Consider the following 17,185-nt stretch of genomic DNA (forward strand, 5'->3'; position numbering starts at 1 on the left):
TAAAAATGGCTGATCTGTTTTACATGTAAATAAACTAAATAATAATAATAATCAGGATGATAATGAAACGAATAATAAAACACACGCTTTGGATAAAAGTGCTATATAAGTGACATGGCCGTGAAACAGCAGAGCACCCAACTGTCCAAATATTTATGAGCCACTAAAAGGGGGTTCACAAATGTAAAATGATGAGATGTAAAATATGGAGCTGAGTGTACTTTTGAAATGATGTGCCAGTGAACCTGTCAGTGTGTCCATACTCATGCTGCCTATACTTTAAACATTAACTAGGATTTGTTTGACCACTTGGATACAGCGCAACAAGCTCACAATACAACATTAAGATATTGTCATCTCGCATAACTTTGAATGCGCATGCGCGGTACAAGCCGCAGCCTGTTGCAGCTGCTCTCCTTTCTTTTCTTTGTTTCTTGCCTTTTCATATTTTTAGTGTAGTAAAGTATTCAGTTTGCTGTGTAAAGCTTACCCTCTCTGATCATGAGGTTTTAGTGAGTTTTTAATCTTTGTTTTTCTGCTTCAAGCTGTGACCAGCGCGCAACGGCCGTATAGAGCATTTGTTTACAGTTGGGAATCAGCTGATCGGGCTGCAGCAGACCGGCACCGTGAATTTAAGTTTTGTTCCGACTTTAAACTTTAAGACTTTAAAATAAGGAAGAAAACAGCGAGAGGTCGCAAATCTGGTAAGAAGGGGGGTGGAAAAGAGAACAAACGAGGGAGGGGGGGAAGGGGAGAAGAAAAGGCAGCCCCTCATCACCAAAACAGTAAAAAGAAGGTCTGAGGGGGCCACAAATGCCCTGCAGGGATTTTTTTAAGGCCATGAATTAAAAAAAACTCTGTGAGACACATGGTGAAGACATTGAGGCTGCATTAAAGATTACATCAACGTCTGTGTTGACATCTGTATACCAACAAAACCTGTCAACAAGCCATGGGTAATCCTAAATGAGAAGAAGGCAGTGTTCATGTCAGGTGACAGGGAAGTAGTGAGGGGGGTCCAGAGACGGCTGTCAGTAAACATCATAGAGGGGAAGGAGAACGGAGGCTCCAACAGAAGGATACCAGAGCATTGTGGAGTGCCATGAAAAGCATCACTGGATATAAGACCAGCAGCCAGAGGACAGAGGTGAGTGTGGACAGAGCTAATGATTTTAACACCTTTTTCAAACGATTTTATATGCCTCATAATAAACTGGACTGGTCAGTTAATGCAGCATCAATATACAGGAAAACACAGAGCAGGCTGTATTTTCTATGGAGACTAAGGCCCTTCAACTGCAGATGTTTTATGAGTCCATGGTAGGCAGTGCCATGTTCTATGCTGTGGTTTACTGAGGCAGCAATATGAAGGTGTCAGACAGTAACAGACTACATAAACTAATAAGGAGGCCTGGTTCTGTTCTGGGGAGGAGCTGGACCCTCTGCGTTTTGTGGCTGAGAGGAGAATGTTGTCCAAACTCCTCTCAATCCTGGACAATCCCCCCCACCCACTCCACTGCCTGTTGGCTGCACAGAGGAGAACTTTCGGTCAGAGACTGATCACAGTCAAGTGCTGCACAGAACACCACAGCGCATCCTTTCTCCTAGTGGCCATTAAACTGTTAAACTCATCCTGCTTCTGTAAAAAGGAGGGGGACTAAATGGTCAAAATGGACAAATAGTATTTTTTTTTCATTTATTATTATTATTTCATTTATATATACTCCTCTAGCTGGGTTTTTTCTTACTTATTGATCAGTCGTTTGCACTTTTACTTGTTAATTTTCTTGGTTTGGTGGTAGTTTGGTAATTTCCACGTGGAGAGAAGCTGTAACAAGGCAACAAAAATTGGTTTAAATCTTGAATCTTAAATCTAACATATGTTTATTTATTTATTTAACCTTTATTTAACCAGATAAATCTCACTGAAGTTAGAAGAAGAAAGAAAGATGGTGTCTCTCTGTGTGTATGCGTGTGTGTGTGTGCCTTGGTGTGTGTGTGTGTGTGTGTGTGTGTGTGTGTGTGTGTGTGTGTGTGTGTGTGTGTGTGTGTGTGTGTGCTTTTGTCTGTGTGTGTGAGATAGCATCACAGACAACAACCAGACAACGGAGATTGATAGTGTGGATTAGAAAGTGCTGTAATCCATGACCCAGCCTGTCTTGGCCATCTTGCAGCATGTCTGCCAGACACAGTGAACTTCTTTAAGCCCTGCAGCAGACATGGCTGCTTCTTTTGGTAATATAACTTGTGTCTTTCAAATCTTTCCAACAAACCATATGTTTATATGATTGTGTGAATAGACAGACACTGAGAGAGCATACTAGAGACACACTCTCTAAGTAATATGACACATATCCTGTGCCTATGAGAAAGAGGCAGCTTTAAACTGCAGGGATGAGCCCACTATATATAGAACAGAGCAGGTTAGTTGGCAGAACCACACTCAGACAGTCAAAACAGTCCAACTCATTTCCAGGCAACACAAGGAACTCTCTGCTGGTAAGCATGCAGATGTAAAACTCTGTTTTTTTATTTTTTATAAAAGGGGGTAAGGGCTAAGAGTAAAAGAGTTTCTGAGGCAGGTGTAGTCAGAAATTCATATTAATGTTTTATCGATGCTATTTAACTCCCGTCAAACAGCTATATGCTCTAAGCTGCTTGATCGGGTGCTGTTGCTAGGAGGAGTCTGAAAGAATTTTTTATTTCCATTGTTTCACCTTTGCTTCATATTCATTTAACATTTAAAAGCTTTTTGGATCAAAAACGCTTTTTAAGAATAACTTAACCTAGGACGTGACTCTTTGGGCTTAGGTGTGGTGAACAAGGTTTGCATAGGTGTAAAAATGTGCTGTTACAATAATGTTCTTTTCTGTTTTAAATTCCTGCCTAGGTTCGGTAAATTGTGTGAGACCAATGGAAACAAATATGTACATATTTAATGAAACAAATTGTACCTCCTGCCTTAGTTGCTGTCATTCTACAGTCATTGTGTACTCAGCTGTGGTACAGTAATTAGTTAATTCTGTGAGTTGTCCAAACCATAAAAAAATACTTGGCTGTTGTCAAGTTACTTTATATTTCTGCATGCAGGTTTCTGCAGTATTTCAATTCAACAAAATATGTTTCTCCGTGTGTTTTTGTTGCTTAGAAACACCAACAGTCTTTCCATAGATAAACTAATCTAAACTAATTGCATCACATCAGTTTCAGACAGGCAGCTGGCAGGTAGCTTAGTAGCTGCTGAAAATTACTTACCAACAGAAGGCCCAAAGCACGCAGTGGAAGCTTGAAGTTTTAAACATATTGTATAATAATTTTAGGATTATCCCATAAATGATCTGATAATGTTCTTCTGTAAATTACTCCAGCTGCCAGTGTTATTAGGCAGTTGATAGTGTGTACTTATTACTCCACATTTAAATGCTATGATTAAACTTAAATATTGTAGTGTAATGTCAATTATACTGTTAGTTTAATACATTTAAGGTTAGTCAGAGAAATTCAAACATCTCTTTCCCCACCAGCCTTTCATGGTCTCAGACTTGGAGGTACTGGTATTTTTCCCACTGCTTCAAGCTGCAAACTGCCCTAGTGCATGATGACAGTCACAGATGAAATTAACAGAACTATATCGTCTGCAAAAAAGCAGAGAACCAACTTTGAGTTCTCCAAACCAGTGACTCTCATCCTCAAACCTTGAAATTTTGTCTATGAAAATCACAAATAGATTGAAAATCAAAAAACAAGGACCCATAATATCTCACTTAGAATTACCAGAAGCTCAAGCTGATTAAAGTCTTAAATAGTCAAAATACGATGACATGGCACAGTAATAAATGAGTAGCTGTACCATAAAGGTGAAGGGGAGGCATGTTCAAAAGTTCCAACAGTGATTCTAACCCAAGTGGCCAATGTATAGTATATTTATTAGTTTTAGTACTGTATATTTGTTGGCATCTTTCAGGATTTGTATGAATACCGGCAAGCAGCAGAAGCCAGTGCTCACAGGCCAGAGGTTTAAGACCAGGAAAAGGGGTGAGTACAACATAGTATTTGTTTACTATTTAAAAATGACATTTGCACTAAATCCTCTTATGACAAATCTTAAGAAGAAAATTTAGTTTCTTTCTGCAAATTCTGAAACGCATACAGAGTGATCTCTGTGAAGATTCTCAGTTGTTAAGGTTTGGTTATCTGAAGGTGGAGTCATGTTAACTGGAATCCTTTCTTCTTGGTTGGAAACGTTTTGCTTCTCATTAAAGCAGCTGCTTCAGTCTGAAGGAAATTAGATTCAAATGAAAAGCCTGGGGATTCCTTACATGGCTGGAGGATCAGTAAAGTTAAATAGGATTTTTTAGACTGAAAGACTGAACACCTAACCACAAGTAGAGCAACATAATGTATTAGCTCCAGTGCAGTGAAGAGTTTTCAGAGCTCTACATTTTGAAAACGAAACAGTCTCTACACAGAAGAACACCTCAGGGCCAGAATCAGCAATGTACATCCACCTGAAGGACACTCATTGGATGATAATAATTTCTACATTTTGGACAGAGGAGACCGATGGCATTAGAGAGGAGTACGTGAAACCATTTAAGTTCACATACAGGGTCCCTCTCACAAGGGAGGAGGAGGCCTCAGACACAACATGTCTCCCATTTTTTTAGGAAGATTAAGACACCGTAACATATCCACCAAGAAGTCCCTACCTAACAACCCCCATCTTAGGGGATTATGGGTTTTTATACAGATACCCAAACCAAAGAAATATTAATAGGAGTCCAAGTTAGCTTCTACGCGTGTATAAACATATGTGTTTATTGCAGAATATATAACAGATCACCTCACTCCAAAGACAAGTGAGTCTGTGTTGCCAGTGCTTCTACTTAGATGGTTTGTCTGCCAGTACTCTGTCCTACATTGTATTTCTCCTCTGTCTGTTGGAGCGTTCAAATACAATAACATAACATGCAGATGATACAAAGTTGTTCATTAGAAATTATCTGTGAATTTGCAAGACTTTGTAGTTGGCAAATGGTAAAAGTTCTGCACTTTTATAGCTATTGGTACTCAAAGCTCCTTACACTGTTTCTCATTCACCCATTCACACTCACAATCACAGACACTCATACACCGATGGGGGAGCTTCTGTGCAGATGATTCTTCATCTCAAACAACTTATTGAAACAAAAGCTATCAGTGGTGGGTATACCACATCAAAAAATCTCAATGTCCCAATAACTTTTCATATGTCCTTGAGCATTAATTACAGCTTCACAATGACATCTTATGCTGTTCATAAGTCGACTTATTGTCTGCTCAGGCATGGCATTCTGCTCCTATTGAAGGGCTGCCCTCGGGTCATTGGGGTTTTGGGGTGCAGGGTTACGAACCTCTACATGAAGACTCAGCTAATCCCATAGGTTTTCTATAGGATTCAGGTCTGCAAAGGCACATCTAGAGAAAACAGTGGCTGATGCAGAGCATCCTCCTTCACATCTCCAACAGCGTTGGGGGCCATCATTTCTGCTAAGTGTGAATAGACTTTCATTAGAGAACAGCTCTTAGAACAGCCCAAATGCTTTCTGGCCCATGCAAGATGATGACACCTGTGGTGGTGTGGTCAGGTACCCTTGCAGGTTATCTAGCATGCAGACCATGCTGATGTAAGCAATTTCGAATGGTCTGACATGACACTCGGGTGCCTCTCACCAAGTTGTTATTGAACAAGAACATTTAGTGGTGCATTTATGGATCAGACACTTGTTATTTTTGTGGTTAATCACCTCGTTTGAGAACAGCATGTTATGCAAGTACAGAAACATTTAACAGTTGGACATGCGCATTTAAAAGTTTAGAGATGGTCAAATTAAGTTCACCTGACCTGAGGTTATACCTTGAAAAGAAGAACAGTTGACATGATTCAATCTTCGAATAACCAAACCTGGATTCTAATGCATTTTAGGTGCATTCTGAAATTTCCCCCGAAAGTCGAACATCCCTAACTTTTTGTAAGTAGTGCATGTCACACTAGATCATGAAAAGTATAATACAGCCTCTTTAATGTATACAATTAGCTGGTAACAAGCCAAAAATGACACTTATATTATATTATTAGGACAGCAAGGTGGTGGAGTGGTTTGCACGGCCGCCTCACAGTTGGAAGGCTGGCCTTTCTGTGTGGAGTTTGCATGTTTTCCCTGTGCTTGCGTGGGTTTCCTCCGGGTACTCCCTTTTCCTCCCACGGTCCAAAAATCATGCATGTTAGGTGAACCAATAGATAGACTGCCAATCTGTCCAGGGTGTACCCCGTCTCTCGCCCGATGATAGCAGGGCGGTGACAGAAAATAGATATTATATTATTATATTAACCTACAGTAAATGTTTATTAAAAATGTGTCTGACACATAAACATATCAGATTTGATCTACTTAATTGGAACATTTATTTTTCAAGGTGAGGTTTTGTTTGTTCTTTGCACTTTTCCAATGTCAGTACTTGCACTAAGTCACTGGCTGATGTCTATCCACCCATCCATTAGCCTAATTATCTTGTAGAAGATTGCAGGCAGGCTAAAGCCAGTCCAAAGTGAGACTCGGTGCAAGGCAACAGACAAGTTGCCAGTCTTTTATTGGGCTTACTTGCTGGAGAGATTGTTTTTGACATTCGCACACTCAAATATTCTCTCATACTTGCAGTTGAATGCTGCACTGTAGATCCAGCTGTAACATACTGCAACATTAGCAGGTTAAGCCAAGTAGAATTGGCAGAGCTGTTGTATTAGGATTAGATTGTATTGGTGTACCTAACATGGTGGCTGGCCAGTGTATATTCCATGGGACAAGCATGGGACAGATTATATAAATGTGGCTGGAAGGCTGTCTGTGTCTGTGTAGATGTGCCATTAGATTACATTTTGATTTGTATAGTCAAAGCATTCTTGTTCATGTGTGATATCATTAGACATTTCAGTGACCATGAGATTCTCTGTCTTAGATGAAAAGGAGAAGTTTGAGCCAACTGTTTTTCGAGACACGATTGTTGCAGGCCTTAATGAAGCAGGTAGTGACCTGGATGCTGTAGCCAAGTTTCTGGATGTCTCAGGGTCACGACTGGACTACAGACGCTATGCTGACACTCTCTTCGACATCCTCATTGCAGGAAGTATGCTTGGTGAGAGACACTGTGACTGTTAATTATTCGTGGCTCTTCCTTAGTTTAAAAAATTTTTCTCTTTAACTTCACATTTTAATAGAATACCATGAAAAGACAGATTTGTATTACTTCAGGTAGAGCAGTAGATAACATGTAGTATGATGGTAGTTTAGTCCTACAAAGAGGGTTGGAAAAGTTCATGAAATCCAGTGTGAAAAAAAAATTGCCCAAAATGCCCATCAACGTATTGCCACAATATTTAAAGAAAATTGCATCTAGTTGCAGTTTCTTTCCTCACAAAACAAATTTGTGTTTGCTGTCGTACCGAAACATAATTGTTAGAATTTTGATTTGTAAGTTACAAATTGCTAATGATCCAAAGATCATCATAAATCTGTTTCTGCATATAACACTTATGTGTTTTCAGTGCACTTCATTAAAGCCGGCAACATCAAACCAGTGTACAATGAAAACTGAACAGAAATTAAATTAAGTGGAAGCAAAGTATATACAGCTAAACTGGACCATAATGTGGCCCTAAACCTAAAAACATGACTCTCATGATTTAACTCCCTGCGTCATCTCTCAGCTCCTGGAGGTACTCGTATCGATGAGGGTGACAAGACCAAGGTGACAACCTACTGTGTGTTTACCACAGAGGAAAGCCATGCCGCTTTACGCCTATATGGTCAGGTACGCCCACATTCCCCTTTAAAATTACTGCACCATACAACAGGAGAGAGGACATAGTTCTGTTATTGTCATGTAAACATATACATTTTTCTTCGGTTAATGATGTCAGTGTGTACTTTATATTTGCAGGTTTTCAGTAAACTCATCAGGAGATACAAATATCTAGAGAAGGCCTTTGAGGAGGAAATTAAAAAGGTGAAGACTTTATAATAAGCAGTGATTTATGATGTACTTTAATCCACAATTCTGTTCTTACAACCCATTCAGTTAATTTCATAACAGCTTCATACTGTTTGTATCTGGTTTCATTTGGTGATGAAATACTGCAATTATGTAACACAACAAAATGATACACAGTTTGGCACCAGGGCTACTGTAACCGTCCTTTAACAATGTGTCAAGTACAATCCTATCAGAATGGTCCCAGCTTTATTTTGAGTTCATGTAATTAAATGAATAGTCATGATGTCTTTCATTTACACACAGCGCTCTAATAGGAGCAGTTGACTTTTACTGAACAAACTTGATGCCCCAAGAGAAAAATACACAGTAGACTACATTTTTGTATGGATTCAAACCTGCTTTTTGAACATCTTCTTAAATTGTTACCATGACAGTAGAATGTGTGTGGACGATGGTGGTTTGGGTCTGAAATAATGTTTTGGTAATAGCATCTTCACAAACTGTGAGTTAATCAAAGCAAAACAGCTGCAGCTTTAGGGCCATTATTGAATCAGGTATTGACTTCTAATAAAAGATTATTGGCCACATGTTAAACTATCAGACTGCTTTTTTGTTGATTATATATGTAAATAAATCAGCAGGATGACTGCTGCAACCTTAAATCTATTTTCTAATTCCTATCATTTGTATAAGGCTGGGTTTGTCAAAGGGACATAAAGCATGAAAGACTGCTTTTGTTTCAAAGCAGCCGTCTTTCACATTTACTGTTTTTTTTTCTTTTTTGGTTTATTCAGGTTGTAATGTGTGCTGTCTGTCGTTGTGTAGCTGCTGCTCTTCCTGAAGGCCTTCAGTGACTCGGAGCAGACTAAGCTAGCTGTGCTGACTGGCATCCTGCTTGCCAACAGCACACTTCCACCTCCCATCATCACCAGTCTTTTCAATGACAGTGTGGTCAAAGAAGGTGAGTTGAGACAACCCTGCTGTCTGCTGAACCTAAAGCTTTTCTGCACTGGTGGACCTATTTCGGGGGACCAGGATCCTTTGATGAACTTACTTACTCTACTTGCATTTTAACTAGAGGGTTGTTGCTGTAGTTCTAAACACAAATAGTCCTTGGTTGAGGAGTAGAACCTTCTGAAGGTCAAGGATCTATCAGGGTGGGACCACCAGAACTGCATTTCACTGATCCGTCATTTTACATTTTACATTTAAAAAACTGCACTTTTAAATCATCATGATTTTATTGTGAACATTTTGCACAATGGGGTATGACAACACGTATTAAAAAACTGAAAAGTGGAATTCGTTGTAAATAAAGTGTAAAGTGTGTAAAGTGTAGAGTAATACCACGCAGGACTGTTTGATTCACTTTGTAACGACTACTTAAAGATACTGATGACATGTGTGTGGAATAGTACAGAAGAACATGTGCCAAAAGAAGAGGGCCTGGTGGCTCAGCTGTAGAGCATTGGGCTGAGTTGCAGAAGGCGGTGGGTTTGAATCCCATCCCAATGGGTGTGGCCCCACCCTGCAATCAAGGGCCATCCTGCCTTGATAAAATGGGAGGTCTGCAGCAGGAATGGCATCCAGCATAAAAACTCATGCCCAATCTACGTGTGGAACACAAGGGGGAAGGGACAAGTCAAAAGCTATTGATCTTGAACATTTGCTTCCAATCTGTCTCTTGCACCATGTGCAGTTTTTTATGTATGTGTAGTTTTTTATGTATATATATATATATATATATATATATATATATATATATATATATATATATATATATATATATATATATATATATATATATATATATATATATATATATATATATATATATATATATATATATATATATAATATAGTAAAATATTTTCACTAGTCAAACAACAACTATGTTTTTGACATTTTTCAGGGATCTCTGCATCATTTGCTGTGAAGATGTTCAAAGCATGGATTGCAGAGAAAGATTCCAATTCAGTATCCTCATCCTTGAGGAAGGCAAACATGGATAAAAGACTTCTGGTAAAAAAACAACTAAACTTAACTGGTACTTCAACTGCAACTTTGTTTCTCTAGTAAAGCCATCTAGAGTAACCACAAAGGGTTCAGGAAAGCAGTGTAGACGTATCAAGGGAAATACCATATTTGTATTTACAGTATATAATATGCTGTTTAACATGATGTGCATCGAGTGTGATAACAACAGGTCAGAGCACCTTCCTTTGGTAGAATAGGCTATTATATTATACCTACATTTACTGAGTTCCTCATAGATAAGCAGTTGTGTTTTTCCACCATGTGGACCTCAGGAGCTGTTTCCTGCCAACAAGCAGAATGTGGAGCATTTCTCTAAGTACTTCAACGAAGCCGGACTCAAAGAGCTCTCTGAATTCCTGCGCATGCAGCAGAGCCTGGGAACCCGCAAAGAGCTGCAGAAAGAAATGCAGGAACGCCTATCCCAGCAGTGCTCCATCAGTGAGGTACAAACAGTAGAGACAAAGCTATTTGTGCTACCGGATTAGATTTTTATTTCCCATTTTTCTACCCTTCTATCAATCTGTGCTTCTGGGGATGTGTGGTATTGGTCTGTTTCCTCCTACTGTTCATTTTTTAAATATTCCAGTAAGTTCCAAAAGTCAGATCAGAGACACTTTTGGGAAACTAAACACTATTATGCTTCCTCATTTTTTTAAGTGTCCTTCACAAGTGGACAGGAGGGCTTCAATTTTTACTAGAATCATAAGGTTCAGTAATATGAGGTTCCATAAAATCATTGATTTCTGAATGATTTCTGAGCAGTGATCACAAATTGTCCAGTAGCACCCATTCACCACTAAAACAGAAATATAATATGAACTGATGTTCATTTTGTTGAGTGAAGACATTTTTATATCTGTGATGTTTAAAGTGGTTGAACTACAAATTGATAAACTATAAGTGGTTAAAAAAGCCACTCTATCACTGTTACTATAACAGCCTGCAGCTAGTCAACAAGAGTATGCAGGAAATACAGTAATAGAGGATCTGCTCACGTGAGCCAGGTCTGAGCAAAATCAAGCTAATTCCCACTTGCTCTGACATCCAGTAAAAAGTAAGACAGAGACCGTCATGGCCGTTATGGCTGCACAACATGATCTGTGCACTGTATAAACAATAATACATATTTACATAAAACACACCACAAACACTCCAACTCCACCATTGTAATGTGTATACTGTATATAATTTCATATTCACTCTATGACTAATATTGTTTGTTTTGTTTTTTGATAATTATTGATGTTCATCACTTTAAGGTTGTAGCTGGTAATGATGGAGCTTATTTCAACTGGCATAACTGGAAATACTCAAGTAAAGTAGAAATACCTCAAAGATAATAAAGATAAAGATAAAAAGCAGTGAAAGCAAAGCAAAAGCAAAGATAAAGATAAAAGCAGTACATAAGTACAGTAATGTAGTTAGTTACTTTACACTGCTGGTAATACAGATGTGTTTGTCCTGGTGGCAACTGTATTATTTTTGTATGTAATGATCTTGAGGTTATTTAACTAAATTAACTATTTAGGTATAAATACATCTGTAAATCCACCACAGTGCACCACATTCTGTTTAACAATATCATAATTTTTCTCTACTCAAGCCATCATTTTCATTGAGCCCTTTGTGGTTTTGATGAAATTAATCGCAGCTGTTGTTAGTCCAGTTTATTGACCCTCTGTGTGTGTGGTGGTTTAGATGGTGGTGTATGTGAAGGAGGAGATGAAGAGGAATGAGCTGCAGGAGTCGGCTGTCATTGGCTTGTTGTGGACCTGCCTAATGAATGCTGTTGAGTGGAACAAGAAGGAGGAGCTGGTCACAGAGCAGGCACTCAAACATCTCAAAGTACGTCCCACACTCAGTCTCACACTGCAAGGTACAACACAGCATCCCTCATCAGCTCCATCTCCTGAAAGCTGAACTGTTGCCACCCAAACAAATATTCCTAGTATTTTTATTTTACTATTAGCCTCGACATTACAACAGGACTTAACACGAATATTGCTACTATTAAGCATCAGGTGGTCCCTATGTAATGGCGTGTGTTCCCCCTCGCAGCACTATGCTCCTCTGCTCGCAGTCTTCAGCACTAGTGGTCAGTCTGAGCTGGTGCTGCTGCTGAAGATCCAAGAGTACTGCTACGACAACATCCACTTCATGAAGTCATTCTCCAAGATAGTGGTGCTTTTCTACAAAGGTCGGCATCGCACACGTTCATATTGCATCACATTTGCATGACACATGAGATGTTTTTAGCTGCCAGTGCTAAATGTTGCTCTCTCTCATCTCAGCGGATGTCCTGAGTGAGCAGGCCATCCTGAAGTGGTACAAAGATGCTCACTCTGCCAAAGGGAAGAGTGTCTTCTTGGAACAGATGAAGCAGTTTGTTGAGTGGCTCCAGAATGCTGAAGAAGGCAATAAAAATGTTACTTCCCTCATTTCACTTCATTTTTAATGCACTGCTAATAACTGCAAAGATATTTATTTCATGCATTTAATGCAGAAAAATACGTTTTCATTTCATCATGCGTACATTGTATGTTGATGTTTTTTTCTGTATTTGTTATCCTCATTTGAATATTCACAATACTGACAATATTAATGACTTAACTGAGATAATAACAGGACTAAAAGTGTAAGACTAAATAGGTCTTAGTTATTTTCATGATTGTTTATAATTTAGCATCAAGCATAAGTACATTTGTTTAATATTTAGGCCTGTGTTTCCCAGTACTAACACTGTTATTGAGTTTTTGTTGTTAATGGTAATAGTATCCAGACTTAATTTGATCATCTGGGTGTTTTGACAAAGGCTTTACTCAGTCTGTTGCCCCCTCATCTCAACTTTTACAGGACAGTAGTAGTTGTGTGTAGTTGTCTCTCCAGTGCCCAAATGAAAACTCAAACAGCTTTTATCTGCTGTAACTCCACTCCTCAGTCTGTACAAATATGTATTAAGAAGTTTCAAAAAGACAACTAAAAGCTTCAACGTTACAAATGACATCTTATATCTTCTTAATGTTGCAGTGTTTTCTTTTTAGTTGTTAATACCCTGTCACTTCAACTTAGCACAACTTAACACAAAGAGGGAGTTTTGAATTAAAGACACTTTACTTTGAAATATATTAACATGATTTAACAAACTTAGGCCTCATTTTAGCTTTGGAGACACGGTTAATAAATGTTTGCACCGAAAAATCGTCTTTAGTCATGAGCGATATGACCAGGAGGAATGATTACAGCAAGTAAAACCTGTTTCCTTGTTCATATGGACATTCGAATGTTGGTTTTAGAACAACTTTAAAAAAATGTGAACCTGTGCCTTAAATGTCGAGTCTCAACAGAATGCAAGTTATTTATATATCAGCGGCACAATGAGGTCTTGTTTGTAGCTGTGTTTCTAACTATGTTTATAGTGTACTAGTGTACTGTACTAAAACTGAAAGAAAAGGCAATGCTTCACTTGTTTAGACTACACTGACATGTGCCATTGTGGCTGTAGGATACTCCTGCAATAGGATTTTATCAGAAAAAGAAAAAAAGGATTTAATTAAATTGTCAGCTCAACCAGACATCCCTGACAATGGAATCCCTGATTAGGATTCTGTCTTGAGAATCCTAATCAGGATTGAGGTGTTCTCAGTCCTGATTCTCAAGGACCGCTGCACTGCCCACTGCTGATACCAAATCACTTTATCTTGCCCCATGTCACCCTCATCTGAAATAGTATTTTCCAGCTTCTGATTGACTGAACATACCTCATTCTGGATATGAGCAGACTGTAGGAGAGGTATTGTTGGAAAACAAGCAAAGCAGGGCATTATGAACCCCTGATGTAGGCTACCAAAATAAGTTGTAGTTCTTAGTTCAACCAGCAGCTGGAGTAGTTAACTCAGACTTTCTTTTTTTTTTTTTTCTGCTCACAGAGTCGGAATCAGAAGGAGAAGAGGGATAGTGGAGGAGCAGCAACAGTTGCTGTGGTCTGCATCCTGTGGCCAGACAGTGCACCACCTGCTGTAGTTAACATTTAGAGTAGAATTGATCTGAGCTGAGGTGGATGGCCCTCCAACCACTACTATGACAGGCCTAGCCCTATAGATGACCAGCAGGTCTCTGAATGCTGGATCACGAGTCACACATTGCAAAACTTGGCATCTCTTTACTAGTAAAAACAAAGAGTTTTTTTTTTCATCAACATAATGTGTAGCACACATTCATCTAGTACAAATGCTCCTTCATCACCAGTAGTAATAAAATGATATTTCAACAATATTTAAGTCTGGAGACAGGGAAGGTTATGGTAACAGTCATCATATTCCTTTTAAACCATTCCCGATGTGGCTTTGCTTTGTCCTTTAGATCGTTGTCTTGGCGAAGGATCCACCACCTCTTAATTTTTAGCTTTCTCACTGACGGAGGATGCTTTGCATCAAAATCTGCTGATACTGAGCAGCATTCATTCTTCCTTCCACTGCAGAGCTCCAGTGCCTGATGCACACAGGCAACATGTTAACTGTAATAATGGTGTTCCCTTTCCTCATAGGCAGAGTTTTTTTCTTGTTAACATTACTCACCATCACACCACATAATAATGTTTCAAAACTCATTTACTTTGTTCACATGCTTCTTAGCAAACTCCAACTTGACAATCCAGACTTGTGGAGACAATGATTGCTATGATGGTTTACTAATTTTCTTTTTTTCTTTTTTCTTTTTTTTTTTTTTGAGGTATTTTTATACACTCCTTGATGATCACTCTGATGATGAAGGAACATGCATTAACTATTAACTATATGAATTAAAAATCTTTATTTTCTTTTTGCTATTTAAGGGGATGCAAAGATTTTCACTTAAATGTATTTGTGGATGGTTTTACTGACATTCAGCCACCTCAGCACAGGCAGAACATGGCATTTGTAGTCAATACACATACACACATTTTGGAAGAAACACACATGTTTAACTCAGCAATGCTCTCTTTGTTTTTATGAATAAAATGTTTTTATATATTTATGTGGACACTGTTGTTTTCCCCCACACAAATACAGACTCATTCAGACTGGATCGCGTCCCTCGACACCAACATGGGTCAAAATTTACATAGTGATGCTATTTCAAAAACTAAGCTTGTTTGGGGTTCACATTTACTATATCTTTAATATTGAATTGGAAATACTATAATTAATAATTTATATAATAATTAGAAGCCTATTCTCTGTACTACCAATGTTTTTTAAACAATTTGGTTTATGCTAATTATGGCAAAAAATGCACACTACTAAGGGTCAGAGGTCACTATTGATAAAGATGGAACTGATTTTAACCACTTTATATGCTGACAGGTGGTTCACGTGTCAAGATTCAAACAACTTTATTGATTCCATAAGGAAATTGTGTCACCAATGATGATAATTTAGTGAAACATTCATTTTCTAAACACAATGAAGTTGTCCAGGCAGCAAAGCCCCAAATCTTGATGCTCCCTCCGTCTTAATTCACAATTAGGATGTTTTAAAGTTGTGGTTCTTGCGTGTTCAACCTTAACTTTCTCAGTTCACAAAATAATTTTCCCATTGTGTTGTGGACTGTGAAGCTGCTCTTCGGCAAAGCAAAACACACAGCACTGTGGATAACACAAAGACAAATTTTCCCAATAAAAATGTGAATGTTCAATAAGTTTGTTTAATTAAGAAATAAAAGCATATATTAGTTTTAAATATTACCACATTGTGTTTGTCTATACTTTTGACATAAACAGAGATCCTACCACATGTCACATACCATCCCAGTAGACCACTTCGATCTCAGAATGCAAGCCTGCTTTTGGTTCCCAGAATTTCCAAAGGTAGAATGGGAGGCAGAGCCTTTAGCTTTCAAGCTCCTCTCCTGTGGAATCAGCTCCCAGTTCAGACTCAGGAAGCAGACACCCTCTCTACTTTTACGTCTAGGCTTAAAATCTTCTTCTTTGATAAAGTTTATAGTTAGTTATAGTCATGCTGCTATAGGCTTAGACTGCTGGGGGACCCACCCCCTGATGCTCTGAGCTTATTCCTCCTCTTTTCTCTCTCTCCACTCCTCTCACCCTACAATTGTCACCACTGTATGACATTAACTCTGTGTGTTTTCTCCAGTAGTTGTCTTTCTCCTTCTCTGTATCCCTCTCTCTGTCCAGCTTTAGAGCTGTGTGTTTTCCAGTTTGCAGCTACTGGTCCTATCAACCTGCCCGATGTTTTGTTGTTGATGCTTCTTGTTACTCTCTTTCTTTTCTCTGTCCACTTTCCACTCACCCCAACCGGTCAAGGCAGATGGCTGCCCACCCTGAACCTCGTTCTGCTGGACGTTTCTTCCGTTAAAGGGATTTTTTCCTCTCCACTGTTGCCTAGGACTTAGTGCTGACACAAGGGGGAATTGTTGGGTTTTCTCTATACGTCTGTATAGCGTTGACTTTATTCTGTAAAGTGCCTTGAGATGACTTTGTTGTGAATTGGTGCTATATAAATAAAGTTGAATTGAATTTAATTGAATGTTATGACTATTTATTGCAGAAAACCAATTAATTCACTCACGCAGTTCACACACTTTTCTTGTCATTGCGGTTGTTTCTCTGTACAATAGACTGTGAGATACCAGACTCCACTGATTTTCCTTCATTGTTGTGTGACATGCAGAGCATTTTGACTCAGGAAGGAAATAAAGGGAGGAAGGACGTCTGAGTAATAACAACATCAAACATTTATCCACTACCCAAACAAAGAACTTTTATTTGCATGCAAACCTCATCATATGACAGTTATCCTCACTGCAGCACTAAGTTGTTCTTGAAAGATTTTTCCAGTGATAGTGCATGAGGCAATATTACATAAGTGTGTGTTACTGTGCTCTTCCTGCACAGAGGCACTGAAATCCCAGAAGAATAATATAAAATGAATTGCTGGGTTAAAATATAGCAGCTTTGTAATTCAGGAAATGTTGAGTTTTCTCGGTCTGACTTTTCCACAAGCCCCGTCCTTTTCTTGTAGCATCAGATTCAGGTTCCCAGGGCTGAAACTGAGATTGATACTGTCAGTGATGCTTGTGAGTTTGGGGTAACCTGACATCTGCATTTGAAAATGTACAA

At 38.7% G+C, this 17,185-nt stretch overlaps 1 protein-coding gene across 2 annotated transcripts; it reads left to right on the top strand.

Annotated features, from left to right (window-relative positions):
- The first annotated feature begins 768 nt into the window (after positions 1-768).
- bzw2 (basic leucine zipper and W2 domains 2) lies at positions 769-16,478 on the top strand. Of its 2 annotated transcripts, none has more exons than XM_067509597.1 (11): positions 769-1,147; positions 3,965-4,035; positions 6,997-7,173; positions 7,745-7,848; positions 7,978-8,043; positions 8,857-8,992; positions 9,944-10,053; positions 10,341-10,511; positions 11,767-11,913; positions 12,127-12,265; positions 12,360-13,460. In XM_067509597.1, the coding sequence occupies exons 2-11, from the start codon at positions 3,972-3,974 to the stop codon at positions 12,521-12,523; spliced, it is 1,278 nt and encodes a 425-aa protein (XP_067365698.1). In that variant the 5' UTR covers positions 769-1,147; positions 3,965-3,971; the 3' UTR covers positions 12,524-13,460. The 2 variants fall into 2 exon arrangements, with proteins under 2 accessions (XP_067365698.1, XP_067365707.1); XM_067509606.1 differs by lacking the exon at positions 769-1,147 and adding an exon at positions 2,041-2,499 and having other exon boundaries at positions 12,360-16,478.
- Positions 16,479-17,185: the final 707 nt, after the last annotated feature.

This window comes from Channa argus, chromosome 1 (assembly GCF_033026475.1).
Source record: "Channa argus isolate prfri chromosome 1, Channa argus male v1.0, whole genome shotgun sequence".
NCBI lineage: Eukaryota > Metazoa > Chordata > Actinopteri > Anabantiformes > Channidae > Channa > Channa argus.

Coding starts and splice junctions, on each gene's coding strand:
- bzw2 (XM_067509597.1), top strand. CDS start 3,972: ATGAATACCGGCAAGCAGCAGAAGCCAGTGCTCACAGGCCAGAGGTTT. Junction 4,036..6,996: donor GTTTAAGACCAGGAAAAGGG/GTGAGTACAACA, acceptor TCTCTGTCTTAG/ATGAAAAGGAGAAGTTTGAG. Junction 7,174..7,744: donor CATTGCAGGAAGTATGCTTG/GTGAGAGACACT, acceptor GTCATCTCTCAG/CTCCTGGAGGTACTCGTATC.